General features: G+C 48.2%; 1 protein-coding gene across 6 annotated transcripts in view; it reads left to right on the forward strand.

Moving 5' to 3' along the window:
* CBFA2T2 (CBFA2/RUNX1 partner transcriptional co-repressor 2) overlaps positions 1-20,565 on the forward strand; it is a 397,115-nt gene that overhangs the window by 305,721 nt on the left and 70,829 nt on the right. For all 6 annotated transcript variants that reach the window (XM_078652273.1, XM_078652269.1, XM_078652270.1 and 3 more), the window contains exon 9: positions 9,592-9,660. In XM_078652273.1, coding sequence (XP_078508399.1) covers positions 9,592-9,660 — 69 coding nt within the window. The remainder of the gene's footprint in view (positions 1-9,591; positions 9,661-20,565) is intronic.

Genomic DNA, 20,565 nt, shown 5'->3' on the forward strand with positions numbered 1-20,565 from the left:
CCTTTTCACAGCCTCTGCTACCTGCAGGGACTGCTTCCCAAAAAGCTGGGTGTGGTGTTTCACCAACTCCTCCACGAGAACCTGAAGCTCACTTGTACTGAACTTCAACTTTCTTTTTCTGTCTGCTCCTTCCCTCTGTGATTCTTGGGATGCCATCCTGCAGTTCTGCTCAGCACAGTTCACCCAGTGGCTCAGTTGCTTACAGCTCTCCAGAAGGTTCTGATTGTCTGCACCTGCATGGGTGTGGCCACTTCCTGGTTGTGGGGTGGGGTGATGCACAGGATTGGTTGATTCCTCAGTTGCTTGGTTGTGGGGTGGGGTGGATGCACAGGATTGGTTGAATCCTCAATTGCTTGTATTTTGAATCTCCGATTCGGTATTTACCGATTTGGTATTTACCGATTCGGTAAATACTGATTCAGATTAATTTTCCGATTTTTTTTTTTTTTTTTTTTTTTTTCCAAATCGGTAAATGTTACCGAATTTTTATCTACATACCATTTATCGATTCTGAAATACCGAATCTGTAAAATTCGGTATTTTAGAATTGGTAAATGGAAATTACCTACATCTGGCCCTTAGTGTCTACCCTTTTTCATTCACTGTATGTTGATCATGAATACTCGCCTTGTACTTCCCGGGCCAAATGGGGGTTGGAGTTAGATCAGGAGTTAACTGATGACCAGTGGACATACTGTTGTAAACAAACTGCAGGGGTCTCTTCAAATAGCAGACTGCGTATCATTCATTATAGGTACCTCCCAACGTTATTACCACACACCAGTGCGGCTACACAGGTATGGCCTACGCGAATCTGATAGTTGCGATAGGTGCCAGGCGAGACAGGCAGATTTCCTTCACCTTGCCTGGGCGTGCCCTGGGGTGTATGAATACTGGCAGCAGGTTTTCGGGGCCCTCGACTCCATGATCGCTACATCCATCCCCCGATCTCCACTCACTGCGCTCTTAGGCTATACTGCAAATATCCCTGCCACTCACAGAAGATTAGTTTCCTCCGGTTTAGTGCTGGCAAAGCGCTGTGTAGCCTGCAAATGGGGCTGCGGGCGTGCACCTAAATTTAAGGAGTGGTTAGGCGATATGATTCTTTGGCAAGACCAAATTTGTACATATACAGACTTGCTCCCCTGCACCTCACAACCCCGGGACATTCGGGGCCCGCTGCAGACATATTTTCTGAACATCCTATTGATGCTGACTCCTGAGTCCCCATGTTTGATGCTCGGTCCGAGGGCACCCCACTCCCCTCTCTATTCTTCTGCTCCTGCACTGTCTCTGGTGGGAAACCCAGCTTTGTCATGCTACATATGCCAATGTATACGGAATGTTACGCCATCATTTATCCTGCTGTTACCGGACGACTATGATGTACCATGTTGTTTTTTGTGGTCCCTGACTTTTATTTATTTATTTATTTATTTTTTAACATTTAGTATAGCGCGAACAAATGCCCGGAGGCGTCTCGGCGCTGTAAACTGCAGGCTCTCCTAACTTTGGCTTCTGGGCTCTAGAGGTTAAACAGCCATGTTTTCAGCTGCTTCCTGAATACCAGCAAATTAGGGCTGGATCTTATGGTTTGCGGGAGTGTGTTCCACAATTTCGGGGCAGCCACCAAGAAGCGTCTGTCTCCCCAGTTAACCAATCTAGTGCGTGGTACTACCAGATCGTTCATCTTTGCGGACCGAAGTGGCCGAGAAGGCTGATATGGGGTAAGATGATCTCTCAGAAATTGTGGGGCTTGTTGGTGTAGTGTTTTATATACAATGCACAAGGTTTTAAACTTTATTCGGTTTTTTACAGGCAGCCAGTGAAGATCTCTTAGGGTGTTAGTTATTGGCTTAAATCTCGGAACACCCGAGAGTAACCTGGCCGCCGCGTTCTGTACTAGTTGCATTTTTTTAATAACTCTAATTTGAGCGTTGGCAAACAAGCCATTACAATAGTCTAGTGCCGACAAAACAAGGGCACTTATCAGGGTTCTACCCACAGATTCAGGGAGAAATGGTAGGATCTTTCTTACCAGGCGTAGTTTATAAAAAGCTGCCGAGGTTGTCTGGTTGGCATGAGCCATAAAGTTCAGGTTATCGTCGAAGGTGACACCTAGGTTTCTCACCTTCGTAGTTGGTTTAGGCACGGCTCCAAAAGATGGTGGCCACCATGCCGGGGACCAGCTAGGACTAAGGTGACCAAACATTACCACCTCTGTTTTATATGTGGAGATTCCTCACTTGCTCTGTATGCTTATGATGCCGATGTAATTTACTACACCTGTTGATTGTAACAATTGTTTAATAAAAAAAAAAGTTTAAATAAAATAATAATTACGTGAGCCTCAGGAATCACCCTCTATAACCACATGAGTAGTGTGGGGCCGGCGTGTAGCAACGATCAATTAGCAAAAAGCGAAATTGACTCACCAATCTGTATTGTGAATGCTCCGCTAAAGAGTTCAAACCAAGAATGCCGCTCCAGTGGGTACTCGTGAAACAGACCTGAAGGGATGAGATGGACCACCTACATCTTTAATCAAGACCATTGGTTAGTTACACCAGTTGTTAGAAGCAATAATGTCCAGGCTGTGGCGGCTGAGAATTGTTGGTATAATACATTTCAGGACTTTATTGAATCTTACAAAAGAAAGATATGTGGCTCTGAGTTGGACCGGGCTGCAAAGCGTCCCACAGCAGTTCGGAAGGCGTACAGAAAGGACGACGTCACAGAAGATCTCTCAGTTGCTCCACACGTCTCAATGCATAAGGTAAAGTGCACACTGGATTCACACAATATTTCAAATGTCAAGAATAGTTGTGCCAAACGTTCATAGTACTAATGGTGCATCAAGACTAAATAGGAAAAAAAAAATTAGCTGACTTGTATATAAAAAATGTTTTAACTCCCCAGTGACCCCTCACATATCCTTACTCTGAGCCGGAATATAGCTGCGACACAGACACAGCAGTTGACCTCTTGCCTGAAAGCAAAGAAAAATGGATTCATATGCCGCTTCTGTGTAGCCACTCATTTCTTATCACTCCGATGCACCGTAGTGGCAGACTCATTCACAAGGCACTATAAAAAGCACTATGACAGTGGCAAGCTGTATCTTGTAGAGATTAAGTAGCTATTATTCTTAATGCAGTAAGCATACACCAGCATGTTGTAGCATGCTGGTGAAAGTTTATTGTTCAGATGATGTGAATAAGTGCCGCACACCTAGACTGGTGCTGTCCGCTGTAGAGGACACTGGTGTAGCTGCGTGGTGTGGAGATCCAGTTTCTTTGATTTCTTGTGGACACTTATGCTTTTCAGTAAACAACTCCTTGCTTTCTTGTGGACAATTGTGCTTTTCCTGTGAACACTTCCTACTGGAAATGTACTTTAAGCTGTCAGCATCCGTAGTTTCTGTACAATACTTCAGCTTTTAAGTCTTATTTACCATGTCCTCTTCAGTTTCATGAAGACCAGCGCATGGTAAGTCTTTTTTCTTTTTTTGTAATGTTATATTCCCTTGATGTCTGGTGACTCACCCCAACCCACAGCGCTTACATGCACTGGCCGCTCCTGCCTTCAAAAACCCAACTCCTTCAGTGACCATCATAACGGACATCATATCAGGGGCCTGTGGAACTTGGAGGAAGCAGTGCAGTAGATGAATAAACTGGAACTATAAATAGTTTTCCTAGCATTGAAGGCTTCGAGAAAAGCATTAAGGAACAAGAGGTCAAAATACAGATGGACAACACTACCACAATGTTCTACCTAACCTCAGCAAATGGGGGGGGGGGGTCACACCCATTTTTCCTGCTGGCACAAGACATCTAGAGATGGGCCACCCTGGGGAACATAACAGTGATAGCCATTCACCTGTCAGGAGTGCAGAATTCAGAAGCGGAAAATATAAGCAGACAAGAGAACTCCCATGAATGGTAACTCGAAAAACAAATTGTGTACAACATTTCCCACAGGTGGGGAACAACAGACTACACCTCTTCGCAAAAAAAGAAAACGCTAAATGCCAAACCTTTGCTACAAGTGCCCACAACAGGAGTCAGAGGGGAATTCTTCGGCCAAATTGTTGTGCGATATTCGTGATTTACTCACCTGTTCTGTGGCATGATCTGCGGAATTTTTCGGACAGATGTAGCCAGCCTGAAAATCTCTCTTCCCTGTGGCATATTTATACCATGTTTGCCCAGCATTTATTTCTATGAACATTTGTGAACACTGTTCGAACGCTTGAAAGAAATAAAGCGTTGGAGTGCTTTTAGAAATAGAATTTTGGAAGCTCAACTGACTTTTCCAGTCCTGATGATGACAGCATGATTGTAGAGCGGTCTAAACGCCGTAAACGCATATGTGGCCGGAAAATTAACGAAGGACACATTATTTTGTTTCATGTTGTTCCCTCTTTATGACATTTTTTCGTTGGCCATTTGTCTGGTTTGTAATACACATTGTCTTTTTGTGCTAGCACATTGTATTGAGCGCCTGCGTCTTATCTGTTTTTAGGTCTCGCGTGGCGTACTGCACACATGCGCAGTCGAGCTCACGAGATTTTATGTCTCCAAGTGAACTTCACTAGCGAGGGTTAAGCCCCGCCCCTCTTCTCCATTGGCTGGCCTCCTAAACGGTGGCCAGCCATTGGAGAAGAGGTCCTAGTGACGTTTTTTCTCTTTAAGCCCCGTCCTTTTCAGATTGGGTTCCTTGACTTACTGTTGAAGTAAAAGGTTTCTTATCTTCTTTATGGGTCCAGATGGCCCCATAAAGAAGATAAGGAACCTTTTACCCCAGCAGGAAGTCGGGCGCCCAGTCTGAAAAGGACGAGGCTTAGAGACCAATGGCGAGCGCTTGTTAAAAGCTCTGGAGTGTAAGCCAGGTCCTACTGATTTTCAGTGCAAAAACAGCTGCTGCCTAGGGCGAAGCAATCCACCACAGCGAGACAGAGGAATGTACCCCTTCAAACAGTTAATCCAACGATTGAGCCATCCGGTGTAGGATACACCCACCTGTGTATCCTTAGTCTGTCCAATCAGAACAGTCCGAAGGGTTTGGGGGTTAGCACTCGTACTCAAATAATCATAGGAGGGGTGCCCTCCCACTAACCGTTCCAGGCTAGGTCTCCCCCAGGAGGGAGGATACTTGAGCAGGGCAACGGAGGATGAGAGGCTGAAGAGGGGGAGGGGTTGACAACTCTCCGGGTGACATCCCCGCTTGGACCGAGGCTGCTCTCAGACTGGAGAGAAAAGAGAGGAGGAGGGTGCTTCCTGTCACGGTCTGCTGTGGGGGAACTGGGCACTGGAACGGGGTCCCATTAACTCAAACAGCAAGTGACCCATCTTTGGCAGAAGTGAGTGCAACTGGAAGTCCCACCTTTAAGAGGTGGGAGGCAGAACGCTGTATTCTTTGTGCCGCGAGGAAGTAGAATGTTGATCTCTCTGTGTATGAGACTCCGTTTGTTCTCAGGTCCAGGGACCAAGGTACAACAAACAATGGTAACCTTTCATCTTGCGCCTGCCCTGTCAACCTGCAATGTCAGAGCCACGCTTTCTGCCCCCGGCACCTGAAAATACAGCCCCTCCCCAACCACACGTCACTTGATATTCTGGACTGACAGCTCTAGTTTTTAGTTTGGTCCGCGCCCCCATCCCTTCATAAATAGCTGGCATTTTTTTTTTTTTATCACCTGAGCCTGCTCTTTAGTGATTTACCCCACCCCGTCTTAATGTAAGTGAAATTGGTTTCTCCACCCGATATTCAACACTCACTTGCTTCTTTTTACTCGTTAATGCATGCCATCCCATTAAACATTTTGAAAGCATACTTCCCCCTCCCCTGCTCCATCCATAATATAGTCCGTGGACTCTGGCCCTGCTGAATACGCATGAGGCCCTTTCCATAGCCATTGAACCTTGGTGTATGCACCCAGCTGTTTCAGGCCTGTGGTATTGCTAACATCGAGCATAGCTTCAGTCTGCGATGTCAGGTCACAGGGGTGCTATTGTATTGTGGTTGTGAATGGGCACAGTGGTAACAGGACCATGGCTGCATGGAGGAGCCGCTCTCCACCATCGGCGTTGCCTACTCAAAGCTCTTAAACGTGGACCGGGTCTCCAGAGCCACTCAGTCAATGCTCTGCTCTTGCGCTGGGGCAATACTAGACTATCCTGAATGGGCCCGCCCACCAGTGATGTTCAGAGGTTTAAGGAAGGAATAGGGTCTCTCGCACAAAGATGTTTTTCTCTCCCCTACCGCCCCCCGCCCCCTGTCCAGAGGGGGCGTGGTGTCGATAATACCCCGCCAGTGTTATTTTTCGTCTCTTTGTAGTTTCTTGGCATTGTTTTTCTTCCATCAGCTTTGTTCCTATTTTCAAAGGCTTCCAATGTTTGCCATGGGGTGTAGATGTGGAGCTTGGCTTCATAAGGCGACCCTCCACCCCTGTGATAAGTGCTGTCTGCACAGCAGTCCGGCAGTGCGCAGGGCAGCCCGTCTATGGTGCTATATCGAGGGTCCTTCGGTCTGGACCTGCTTGGTCTGAGAGGAGACAGCAATGGCGGATTACGATGCTTACGATGACCGGGCCTACAGCAGCTTTGGAGGCGGTCGATGGTGAGCTGGACTAGCAAGAGGCACCTTGCTGATTTATCAATGTTCTCTGTGCTGCTTCTTCTTTGTGCTGCAGTCTTGAAAGTTGTGCAGGTGGACAGTTCTCTACAGAAAACGCACACAGTAACAAAATAGACTACCAAGCTGCATTAAGCATTACACTTATTTATTAATAGCGAGTTGCGTGTTACGTTGACACACACACCATACGAAGATCGCAGCAGAAGTATAAGCCTGTGTCCTATGAAGGACAGAAAATTGAACTCTCCGGTTATTTTGATGATATCCGTGAGTTCAGGGATAGGGAGATTTTTTTACCAAATTTTATGTTTTAGCTGGTCTGGGGCTTTGCATCCTCAGATGGTTTCATCGAGGACTGTTTTAAGAGCAGAGACTAGAGACCACGGGCTGTGTTAAGCAAGTGCCCTGGGGGCGCAATGGGCATTTGCACCTACTTTGCGCACCGCCGTGGCATTTTGGTATTACAGAAATGGCTGCAGACTCTTGTGCGGCCCCTTCTGTAATACCATTAGCGCTAGCGCACGTAAAGCAACAGCACTATCTTCAGAAGACGTTCCCTCATTTGCATGGGGGCGCCTTTTGCATGGGGGCGTTTCCCATGCAAATGAGGGAATACCCTTGCCCCTGCGCCCACGCAGTATTACAAATGTGGGCACAGAGGCAAAAATTATCTCCGGAGGCGCCCTGACAGTGCACGACCTACAAGTTGGTGCACAGTCAGTGCACCCCTAGATGGCAACCCTCTGGAGAGGGGAAAGGGGGTCCCATGGACACCCCAGCCATACCTTTGCGGACGGGTGCAGTCATTCACTTCACCTGCCTGTAAGGGGATCTCTATTTCCCTTTCAAAGTGCAGACAGGTTGCCTCCTGCACTGTGAAAACAGAGTGGCTTGAAAGCAGCTGCCCCGTTTTTCACACAAATGCGCTGCCTCAAGGCAGCATAAGTTCGTGGCTGCCCTGGGGAAGCGCATTCATCATATTACGGCGCATTTTCCTTCATTGCGCCGGGTGTACCATTAATACGGCCCCAGACAATAGTACTGAAGAAATGGTCAACACATTTCCTTCGCTCTTTGACAGTTAGTTGGGCACTGTTACTGGTTTTAGACATAAGATTGGGGTCAAGGATGATGCCATCTCTATCAAGCATAAATTGGGCAGTGCACCCTTTCAAATAGAAGACCTTTAAAGGAACTTTTGGGTCCCTTTGATAAGGCCTTCATTGAACCCATTGAGTAGTCGCTTTGGATGTCGCGCGTAAGCACAGTGGGGTTTGTGTTGACCAGCATAGTCTTAATAAAGCTTGAATTTTTAGCAATGCTGGTTGTCCTCAAGTGTTTCACAAAACTAAACTTAGCTCTGCTTACCTCTGGGTTGTACTAGAGCCAGAATCTTGGCACTACACTGTTTTCATTTCCCCTGTTGGAACATTCCAGTACTGTTGCATTCCGTTTAGACTTGCTTTCGCTTTTTGAGTTTTGATAGGAGTCCTGTTCTGCATGTTGAGAAGAGTGATAGATGTTGCCATTTTTCAAGATGTGTTGTATACACCAATACGAAGAAGGAGCATGATGATGTTTTGGAACGCATGCTGACAATCTTACATGGGGTGGCATTAGAGGCAGAAAACTGAATTTTTCACGGACAAAGCCCAGTACCTGGGACCTGTTGTCTCAGGCGCTGGTATTGAACCCAGGCGGGCTTTGGTGTGAGCCATCGGTGATGCCCCTCTGTCAACGGACAGTACAGGTCCCAAGCCTTTTGTGAACTTGTGCAAACTTAATGCACAGTTTATTCCCGATTTCATGTCTCATGCCGAACCCTTAACATCTATGCTGAGGAAAACTGTTCCCTTCGAGTGGGATGAGTTGTATCAAGAGCCATTTGACTTGGTCAAGGTTAAGTTACAGTTGGTGAGCTCAAAGCCCATGTCTTGACGACGCTAGCCTGCAGTGTTGCATCACTGTTGATGCGAGCAATCAGGGTTTGGTTGCTGTACTTACTCAGAATAAAGGTGATAACGAGAACACTAGTGGATATGCATGACAAGCGTTGAGAGATACAGAGACTTAAGTCCATTTATTTTATTCAATCCACTTAAAACATAGATATTATGAAAAACTGGTGCAAATTTTAAAATACTCCAAGTAGTACTTTGTTTGGTTAGTGGCTTGGCCTTTTTTTCAAAAATCTAGATTGGCCTACTAGGACTTTGTGGTGTCTGTCAAGTGTGGTGATTGTGCGCTTTACAAATGTGGATTATTAAACAATCACCCATAAGGGTCTCTAGGCGCTGGGGGCCGTCGGGAAGATTAAGCAAACTATTGCCCAGAGTCACATGGTGCTGGGCTAACCTGCCGCCGGAGCCGGGGATCGAACCCTGATCCCCAGATTCCAGCGTCAGTCGCCCTGGCCGAGTGCAGTTGGAATGTTTGTGAGTGTTTGTTTGAACAATTGAATGGGTAATGATTGGAAGTAATAGTGTGTAGTAAATATGTATTTGTTCTGTACCATATGTATGTATATATCCCTTATATATTTCTCAAATGAAACATTTTTTGAATACTGAAAATGAAAGCAATTAATAAGCGTATTGTTGCTTGTCTTGGTTATCCTTGCACTATTTATTCAGTTGTCTAAAATGTCCATCAGTATTGGCAGTTTGTTTGGCTTTTGGTTTAGTGGACTCAGCCTTACTGATTAGAGTCAGGCCCGTTTTTGTTATATTGTTTCACACTACAGCATCTATTTTTGGTAACAGTATGGTGTCAGTTAGGTTTTGTGGTAGATTTTGTTACCTTCCTCCTGAGACAACATATGGTGCAATATGTTTGAAGAAAGACAACTAGTGCCTTGTTATAGGAAACCTAATTAAACTTCTGAGTGAAAAAGGAATGCCTATTTGTGAGTGCCTAGTATTTAAAAAATCCTGTTCCTCATTTCTGCAGATTCCCAGCGGGAGTTCAGCAGTAGACCCGGAAATGGCTACGTCACAGAGGAGATCTGGAAGAAGGCTGGTAAGGATAAGATTACTGTCATTTTAAGTGAAAGCCCTGTAGGAAGCGGGTGGATTGGCTGATTCTTATCATTGAGAACTACTATAAAGGAAAGATTCAAGAGAAAGGGGGCGACCCTTGATGCTAGTTTACTGTGCTCATCAGAGGGGGTGGGGGATCGCTATACTGTACACTACTTACCTCCATCGGGGAGCCATGTTAAATGTGAGGTGATGGGTTATCTAGCAATAGATAATTTTCAGTTTTGCAGCATGAATCTTTTAGGGTTACACATGCTGTGAATTACTCTGCCATCTTGAGGTTGTGTGAGAAAGTGCCATCCTTCTTGCATTGGTATGCCCTCACTTGTTTTATGACTGCTGATGTGCGTTGACTGAGTGTGCCCTGGGCTCCTGCCAACCAGGTACCCAGGGCCTGTGTTCCTTCCCTAAAACTGTGTTACAACTAAAACCCAATTGACATCTCTGGCCACCTCTCAGCCCCTAGTAAATGATACGCTAGGTACCCAGGGCATGGTGACCAGAGAAGACCCCTGAGGTCTGCAGCACTTAGGGGCCCTGTACCCTGACACCCACACACTGCCTTTGCAGGCAGAGTGTCTAAGTACAGAACCAAACAAAGAGTCGACATGGCACACATCCCTGTGTGCCATGCCCACAGAACCCACTGCCCTGGCATACTTCAGTCACCCCTCTAGCTGGGTGCCCTATGCCAGAGGCCTGGGCACAGGTGCATGAGCCCTGTGCCCCTACAGTACCCAGGGCCATTCCTGGGCACTGTAAGTGCAGTGATGCCATTAAGAGTATATGGTGCTGGGAGGTTGTCATTACGAACTCCACAGCACCATAATAGCCACACTGAAGACTGACAAATTTGGTGTCAAACTTCTCAGCACATTAAGCCCGCACTGATGCCAGTGTGGGATTTAATGTAAAATGCAGCAGAGGGCATCTTAGAGATGCCCCCTGAAACCTAACCTACAATCCGCGTCTGGGCTGAGTGGCTGCAGAGGCTGCCACACAGCAGACATGTTGCTGGACCCCTGGGTGGAGAGCTCCCTGCTCTCCTGGGCCTGCAACCATGCACATCCTGGATGAGGTGCTAGGTCTCCTCCCCCAGGATGGGCAGGAGGAAGCTTCAAAGGCGTGCCGCCTCTGTGAGCTTCTCCAGACCATTTGTTGTACCCAGCAGCTGGCCCCCACTCTGGCGGGAAGACTGGCGGGAAATACTACGTCAGGAAGGGGGGTGTGCCAGCCTGTGCCAACGCAATTCCTTAGGCGGGGGAGACGAGGTGGAGCACGACCCCGGGCTCCGGCCATCTTTTAGATGGGGAGCCCTGCCCAATGATAGCTAGGCTCCTGCCCCTCTCCAACAGGAGAGGAGCAGGATAGGGGGTGTACTCACCCCAGGACAGGGACCCATTGGTCCCTGTCCTTGCCCTACCTGTAACGCCCCATAATTCAGTATTTAGGGGCTCCATGAACCAACCTTCCTCAGATCCCGATAAGAAAAGAAGAACGAAGATCAAGAGGAAGAAGACCTGCTGTACAGCTGCTAACAGGACGACAACAACTGACTTGGCCCCAGCCCTACCGGCCTGTTGAGCCTGGAACCTGCTCCTGCCTAATCCCGACGACTCCTGCGGACAGCAACCTTGGGACACCCAGAGAACCTGCCTGCCTGGACTCTCTTAAAGCCTGGGACTCATCAGCAGAGGCTCTGCTGCAACACCCCTGGTGCCAGCCAGGAAGCGCCGGACCAACCCACTCTGCACCCGCCGTGCCCGGCCCGTGCCCGAGTGATCCAGGACCACGAGGACATCCCCCCGGTGACTGGGACCAGAAGTCCAGTGCTCAAAGACCCTCTTCGACAACCCCGACAACGCCTGCAGCCTCAGGACAGAGGACCCCTCCGACCGCGACCAGCAGGGGGTAAGATTTCCCGACCTCAAAAGACACCCCTGCACCCGGCGCTTCACGGCCCCCTGTGCCCAACTCCTGGGTGCATACCTATCCTCCAAGACCCCAACTTACCCCTCGAAGTGGTGGTCACTCCAGAAGATCCTTCGTCCCCGAGCCTGCAGCCTTTGTTCCCTTTTCAAGTTCCTCATTGAATAACATTGAGCGCCTGACGGTTTTGGAAACTAAACATATTCATATAAAATCACCCGAATTCCGAAGTACTCACCTGTGATCAGGGGAGAAGGCAGTACTGTACCTTTTAGCTCAGTACTGAACCGCAAAGGTAATCCTTACCGGGTTTACTAGTAATCTGTATTTCCTCCATAGGAATCCATTGTCTGCTTTTCTATGAAATTTCTTCCAAGTGTCTACTTTTGAAAACTTGAAATATTCTGTAAAAATCATACAAAATACTGAAACGCAATTACTCACCTGTTTTAAGTTGAGACCCCAGTGCTGGACCCAGTAGCTCAGTCCTGGTTTCAAAAGTAACAAGATCATACTTTACCTGCAACCTGAATTTTCTCCCATTGGATAACATTGCCAGTTTTTCATTGAAAAGTTTCTAAGTGTGAACTTTTAAAACCGCTTTATATTCCTGAAAAATCACTACCATAACTAAAACGATTTTACTAAATTGGTTTCAGCTTAGACCCCAGGACTGAACCTAGGATCCAGTCCTGGAACTACCAAAGTAATCAACTGTACAGATATGATGAAAACCCATTAAGCTCAATGCTATAGTCTGTTTAGAATTCTGTTGCCTACTGCAACCCCTGTATCTATTGTGTTCACAAAGTTTATTGCCTCTTTGCAAAGTAATTACATGAGTACTTATATCGAGAAAAGTATATGTTCGAGGCATATGAGCTGCAGATTGCACACTATACATAGATGGCCACCTAGTGTTGTGCCCGGATGTTTGCAGTTTGTTTTGTTGTAGAAAAGTCTTTGGAAGTCACGGGATAGGTGACTCCTCCTTTGGATGATACTGCGCATGGGCATCGGCTCCATCCCCAGATTGTTTTTTTCCGCCACCGGGCTCGGATGTGTTTCCAGCGCTCCGTGTTGGAACCGATTCCTTTGGCGCGCAATCCTCACCAACTTACAGAACTTAAGTTTCAAATGCTTTTCCAGTCGACGCTACCCTTCAACACCGAAAACTTCGATTCCAGTCGTCGTCGACGGCCTTCGGGCCTCGACTCCAGCTCATGGAAAGGACGCCATTTAAAAAGTGTCCTCAATGTGGGTCAAAGTTTCCCCACATCGACCTTCATGAAGTGTGTAACCTGTGCCTCTCCCCGGAGCACGAGGCCAAAGACTGTCCTGCTTGTGTCTCTTTCCGCTCCAAGAAGACTATCCGGGACCGAAGAGCGAGGCGAACAATGGCTCGATCTTCTGCTTCGATTCTCGACGACATCTTCGATGAAGGCGTCAATGTTCCAGAACAACATGACGTCGACAGCAATTCCGAGGCAGAAGACTCCGAAGTCGAGGACATCACTCCAGCACAGTGGGTCGTAATTAAGAACGTCGACCCCGACCCTTCCTCGACACACCCAAAGAAGGCCCCAGTCACACCCTTGCCCTCGGGCTCGGGTGCACACCGACACACTGCTTCTACTGCCCCACCTTCGGGCCCGGCTAAGAAGCTAATCAAGCCTTCAGGCGACTCAGGCTCGAGTCGGCCTTCGCACGGTGCCGGCGCACACTTACCGGCACTGAAAAAGACAACTTCACTGGCCACGCCGGCATCCAAACCATCGGCGCTGAAACAAACCACTACTCCTTCGGCACCGACACCCAGGTCGGAACCAAGCAAGCCCGCTTCGGATTCGAAAAAACAACCGGAACCGAAAAAACCATTGGATCCAAAAAACATACTGGAGCCGAAAAAATCCTCGGAACTGAAAAAAGCTTTCCGCACCAAAAGATTGCCTCTTGCAGAGGACATACTTTATGCAGACCCTGCTCAAAAGACTCTAGCTAAAGATCCAATCACTGGACAGCTGATTTTGGCCTCCCTAGAGAACACAGTGTTAGAGGATGCGAGGCCTGAGCAGAATTTCAGTCCAAGACACTGAAGGTGAGCGAGAGACAACATTGGGAACATTATGCCATGGTCGATAATAATAATAAGTTCTCACTCAAAGAGCTGTCCCTGTCCAGTGACTCAGAAAACATCGATGACACTGGGCTGGCCCAGGAAGAAAAGTTGGTTGCGGAAGAAATTCTGATCAACGTCAAGAGGCTGGCAGCCATTACGAGAACATTGAAGGAAGACGATTCAAAGAAATGGCAGAAGGTAATTATTCAGTCAAAGGCACGGATTCACAGTTCTTGAAAACCGCCTCAATGTCGAAACAGTTGAAGAACTGCAGAAACAGAAGGAGCTGCACAAGGACACCGATACGGCAAACCTTTGGGACAATCTTCAAGAAAGGGCAAAGAAAGAGGAGCCTAAGGCTAAAAACCACCTACTCCAAAAAGAGTCTGCCGACACCCGATGTCAAACTATGAGAGCTTGTGGTAGAGGGAAAGCATCACTGTATCGAGGCCTTAAGGGCAGCACTCTTCCAGAGGAAGAAAGACTGACTCATTAAAGGGATTTAGTATTAGAGCTAGACGGTCTAAGTCAAACAGTTGAGGACAAGAAGGCAGACATTGAGCCACCCTCAAAGCTGGAGTCACATGGGGAGGAACAGGAAGAGTTCTTCAGCTACAAAGACACCACAGTCACCGAAGAACAGGAGACACAAGAGGAGGCCTGGTAAGACCTAATTGCCGATCCTCTCCAGGAAGGTGTTGACACACATCTGACAAGGACTTAGCCACATGAATTCCTATTCTACAATGCAGTCCTAAAGAGGGTGGCAGATACCTACTGAGTGCACCTCCAGGAACTGCAGGCAGAATCATGCTTTCTGCTTGAGACACTGATGCCTTCGCAGAAGAGGAACCAGGACTTGCCCATGCTTCTGGACGTCATCGACTGGAGGATGGAGGCCATTCAAGAGCAAGCCACCTTGAAGGCTGGAACTTTGCAAGTAGAGTAGTAGAACATACATTGCTCATAAGACCCCATCTACATTAAGGTAATTGTAGCTGTGGATTCAATCATTGTAGCAATCTCAAAGAAGAGAGGTAACGTCAACCAGGACCCCCACAAGACAAGGAGAATAAATGTATGGTGGACAGAAAGATGGAATCTCAAACTCAAATGCCGTAATCAACCACTATGGCCATCACCAGTGGAAAGCTCATGCAATGAAAGACGGCGCATAGAAGGTTAAAACCATCTCTAACACCTGGCTCAAGTCAGTCCTCGATGCAGCGGAAACAGCCAGCAGGCAAATTTGCACATGAACAACAATGTGAAGGCTACCCGAGAATCTCCGGGTTCAACAACATGTCCTTCACAGGCGATGCCCTCTTCAGTCCAGAAGTGGATGAGGTACTGCAAAAGATAAAAGCGGACAATGAGATGGCCAAAGCACTGGGAGCATTGGAGTTTTGAGGGCCCTTCGAGAGGTGAGCCATGCTGGCCAGAAGACCGTCAAGCAGAGAGGGTTTCCAGTACGGATCAGGCCAAGAACAAGTGGGGTTTAGCAAATCAGCAGCACCACTGGCTGCAACACAACAGTGGCAGTATCCTCCAAGGCATCCCTTTTGGTGGAGAGGCAGAGGAAAAAGTCAAGCCCCAAGGAGCGAGGAGCCAGCAAACAAGTGACTCCCATGAATCATACCCCAGCGCAAAACAACCTTGTGGGGCAGGATTACTTCACAAATGGGAGTCAATCACCACAGAAAAATGGATACTAAACATAATAAAGCATGGCTACTGAAGCAAACTTTTCAAAAAGCCTATTTCGATACCAAGGAAAAGGTCATTTACAAGGGAAGAGTTACTCCAACTGCAATAGGAAGTAAAAACTCCTCAAAAAACAAGCCATAGAAAGAGTTCCCCTAAGAGAACTCAAAATAAGCTATACTTGTCATACTTTCTTGTGCCAAAGCAAGATCAGACTTTGAAACCCATCCTTGATGTCTGACAACTAAACTAGTGCATTTGAACTCAATATTTCAAAATGACAATGTTACAAGAAATCATTCTACTCCTAAACGTAGAGTATTACATGGTTATGGTAGGCAATTAATCATAAACAAGGTACACTAAAGGTTGAAAGTGTTAACCTTTGGCATAAACTCTGCGAAACAACAGGTTTTTACGAAATGCCTATCGGCGGTTGCCGAACACCTGGGGCGGTTTACATACACTTTTGTTCCTACCTAGGAAATTGGCTGGTAAAAGTGTATGAAGCGGCTAAGTCAGCAGAACATGCCTACTGCGATGAACCAGAAAAATCCTCTCCGTTTCCAGAACAGGAGAAGGTGTTCTTGGGAGCGACACTAAATTCAAGAACAACGAGGTCCTTCCTAAGAGGCAGTCTCTGACAATGAGGACAATAATTAAACTGATGGGTTTGATGACCACCTGCACCCCAATGTTTCCACAAGCCAGGCTACGAATGCACCCAATCCAGGTATGGTTTTACAACACACGGGGAGTATGGAAGATCTAGTGGATGTCACAGAAGGGATTCAAAACGTGTTAAAGTGGTGGAGAACAGAGCACGTTACCGTAGGAAGACCTTTCAAGCTACCAACTCCAACAGTGACTATTACACAGGATGATGGGGTACACATGGGTAATCTCAAAATCAGAGGCCTATGAAGTTCGAAGAGACAGTCAAATACATAAATCTGTTAAAACTCAAGACTCTTTTCCTTGCGATAAAGGCCTTCCAAGCATAAGCAAAGGGCAAAACAGTGCTGATCCAAACAAACAATACAACTGCAATGTTTTACATAATCAAGCAGGGTCTTTCTAGCTGTCTAAATAAGCCCAAGACACATGGAAATGGTCACTTCAAACAAAAACAAATCTGGTAGCGGTGCATCTACCAGGCATTGAAAACATTGAAACAGACAGGAAAATGCATCCTATGAGTGTGAGATAAATCAAAAACACTAGACAAAATTTTTCGCACCTGGGACACCCTAGACGTAGATCTATTTGTAAGCCACGAGAACACAACATGCAGAAACGTTTCGTTCAGGTATCCACACAGTCGATCCAAGAGATCAGGGATGTTTGCATACGCTTTACCACGACCCAATGATCAAAGTGTTAATAAACCAGTTCAGGCACTAGGATATAAGCTGTATCCTGATAGCCATACTGGGGGCCAGGCACATGCTGTTCTCAGAGATAATGGAGATCTTGCAAGGAGCAAAGATTAGCCTCCCAGCAGAGCAAGACATGCAATGCAAGGGGTATAGGGGACGGTGCTTCCAACTCGAAACCACCACTGTATGCTTGGCGGCCAGGCTCCTGAGTACCTGGAATCCGGCCACCTCACACACAGAACCATGGAGATCTTCAAGGATGCAAGAAGACCAAGCACAAACAAGTGTTGCAGTGCAGAGTGGATTCAATATATCCATTGGTGCAAAAAATAAGGTCTCATCGACAATAGAACCAAAAGCACCACAGTACTAACATACCTAACCCTTGAAGGGAAGTGGGTTTCTGTTGCAGTAACCCCCCCTCCACCCCCTCCCCCACACACACACACTTTTTGCCTGATACCTGATGGACTTTTCCTTGGTGTGCCCTGGGTCCCTGTCAATCAGGTACCCAGGGCCTGTGTTCCTTCCCTAAAAACTACACTAAAGCCTAAACCCAATTAGCATCTCTGGCCACAGGTCAGCCCCTGGTAAATGGTAACCCTAGGTACCCAGGGCAATGTGACCAGGGAAGACCCCTAAGGGCTGCAACACTTATTGTGCCACCCTTAAGGGCCCTGTACCCTGACACCCATACACTGCCTTGGCAGGCTGAGTGTCTTGGCACAAAACTAAACAGAGTCGACATGGCACACACACATCCCTGTGTGCCATGCCCACAAACACACAGCCCTGGCATATTTCAGTCACCCCTCTAGCTGGGTGCCCTATGCCAGTGGTGTGGGCACAGGTGCATGAGCCCTGTGCCCCTACAGTACTCGGGGCCACTCCTGGGCACTATAAGTGCAGTGATGCCATTAAGAGTATATGGTGCTGGGAGGTTGTCATTACTAACTCCACAGCACCATGATGGCTACTCTGAAGACTGAGAAGTTTGGTATCAAACCTCTCAGCACATTAAACCCACACTGATGCCAGTGTGGGATTTAATGTAGAAAGCACTACAGACAGCATCTTAAAGATGCCCCCTGAAACCTAACCAACTACCAGTGTCCTCAATGAGAGGCTGCCTAGGCTGCCACACAGCAGACATGTTGCTGGACCCATGGGTCGAGAGCCATCCGCTCTCCTGGGCCTGCAACAATGCACATCCTGGGATGAGGTGCTAGGTCTCCTTCCCCAGGATGGGCAGGGGGAGCTTCAAAGGCATGCCACCTTTGTAAGCTTCTCCAGGCCTCTTGCTGTACTCAGCAACTGGCCCCCACTGGTTCTGACCCCCACTCTGACGGGAAGACAGGCAGGAAAAACAAAGGAAGGGAAGGGGGTGTGCCAGCCTCTGCCAACCCCACCCCTCAGGTGGGGGAGGCGAGGTGAAGCACATCTCCGGGCTCCCGCCATCTTGAGGATGGGGAGCCCTGCCCAATAAGAGATAGGCTCCTGCCCCCTCCCACAGGAGAGGAGCAGGATAGGGGGTGTACTCACCCCAGGACAGGGACCCACTGGTACCTGCCCTTACCCTACCTGTAACGCCCCATAATTCAGAATTTAGGAGCACCCTGAACCTTCCTTCGGCAGGTCCCGATTCGAAAACAAGAAAGAAGATCAAGAAGAAGAAGACCCGCTGTGCAACTGCTAACAAGAGGACAACACCATCTGATTTGGCCCCATCCCTACAGGCCTGTAGATCCTTGAACCTGCTCCTGCTAAATCTCAGCGACTCCTGCGGACAGCAACCTTGAAAACCCCGGAGGACCTGCCTGCCTTGAACCTCTTAAAGACGGGGACTCCCATGAGCAGTGGTTCTGCTCAAACAGCAATAGCCCTGGTGCCAGCCAGGAACCGCGAATCCAGCACACTCCGCACCCACCGAGCCCGACCTGTGCCTGAGTGGACAAAGAATCTGAGGACGTCCTCCCGGCAATTCTGACCTGGAATCTAGTGCCCAAGGACCCTCCTCGACGACCCAGACGACGCCTGCAGCAAGGGACCCCTCCAACCGCGACCAGCAGAGAGTAATATTTCCCGACGTCAAAAGACACCCCTGCACCCGGCGCCCCACGGCCCCCTGTGCCCAACTCCTGGGTGCCTACCTATCCTCCAAGATCGCAACTTACCTCTTGAAGTGTTGGCCGCTCCTGAAGAATTTCTGTCCCCAAGCCTGCAGCCTTGGTTCACTTTCCAAGATCTCCATTTTTATTTTTTTATTTTTCACATTTGTAAAGCGCACTGTTACCAAACGGTGTTCTGGCGCTGTATGACCGCTGGTGTGCATGACAGGAAGATTAATGTGTGAAGAGCCATGTCTTCAAGGCCCTCCTAAAGGGCAGCAGGTCTGAAGTCTGCCTGAGGGCCAGTGGCAGAGCGTTCCAGGCCTTAGCTGCTCCTAGGGAGAAACTCCTTCCCCCCCCAACGAGCCTTCCTGACTCTAGGGACTACAATCAGTCCTTGATCGGCAGACCTTAGTGATCTTATAGGTTTATACCACTGGAAGAGCGGGGTCATGCAGTGGGGGCCCAGCCCTTTTAATGCTTTGAAAACTACACAAAGTGTCTTAAAAGCTATTGTTTTGCGTACTGGTAGCCAGTGTAGCTTTACCAGATCCTGTGCTACCGAAGCAAATTTAGGTGTGCCCGTGATCAGGCGGGCAGCTGCGTTCTGCAAGAAATGACGTTTGTTTAGCAGCCCCTGTTGGGCATTCAGCAGCAAGCTATTACAGTAGTCTAACCGGGATATCACTAATCCCGTTACCACTGTCTTTCTATGCTCATCAGGGAGAAAAGGCAGAACTTTTCGTATTGTTTTTAAGACATAGTGAGTTGATGAGGACAGGGCGTTAACTTGGGGTCTAAAGGAGAGTGTATCGTCCATCAGTACCCCCAGGTTTTTGACCTTTGTAACTGGAGAGGGGGCTATCCCCATTTCCTCGGGCCACCATCTTGGGGACCAAAAGTTATCTTTGGCCCCGAACAGCAGGACTTCAGTCTTTGTCGAGTTCAATTTAAGACAGTTTTGCAGCGTGAATCTTTCTGGATTCACTATGCTGTGCATTATTCCGCGGTCTTGTGGTTGGGTCCGGATTCGTAGTCTTTTCTTTTTTTTTTTTTTTTTGTATCCCAGGTGGGCGTCGGCGTCACACCCCCTTGGGTGTATTTCCGGTGACGTCGGCATGCTTCCTGCGGAAGCTCCCACTCTTGGGCGCCATCTTCAGATTCTTTTTTTCCGCGGTCGGGTCTGGATCGTTCCCGTTTGGGCTCCAGACATTTTTGGAGAAAGAAGAAAGAAAATACAGAAAAGACGAGGAGAAGTCATCTGAAGACTGCAGGGGACTTCATCGACGAAAAGCCGGCAAGGAGAAGGCGTTTTTTCATCGAAATCATCGACGACCGTCGACGAACACGCGACCAGAGAGGCCCGGGACGCTCGATGATGGACAACACGCCGTTCAAGTTCTGCCGTAACTGCCACCACAAGTACGCGCAGAAGGACCAGCACCCGGTATGCAACCTTTGCCTACCGGTGGACCACGAAAGCGGAGACTGCAACGCCTGTTCCGCCTTCGCCCCGAAGACCCTTCGTGTGAGAGAGAGGCAGAGGGTAGCACATGCCACCCTGCAGGGGAAGGCCCCGACTCCGTCCCTCTACGAGCTGGGGATGTCCTCCGAGGAAGAAGACAACGCTGCCGCCGAAGACGACA

Source organism: Lissotriton helveticus, chromosome 7 (genome assembly GCF_964261635.1).
Source record: "Lissotriton helveticus chromosome 7, aLisHel1.1, whole genome shotgun sequence".
Lineage (NCBI taxonomy): Eukaryota > Metazoa > Chordata > Amphibia > Caudata > Salamandridae > Lissotriton > Lissotriton helveticus.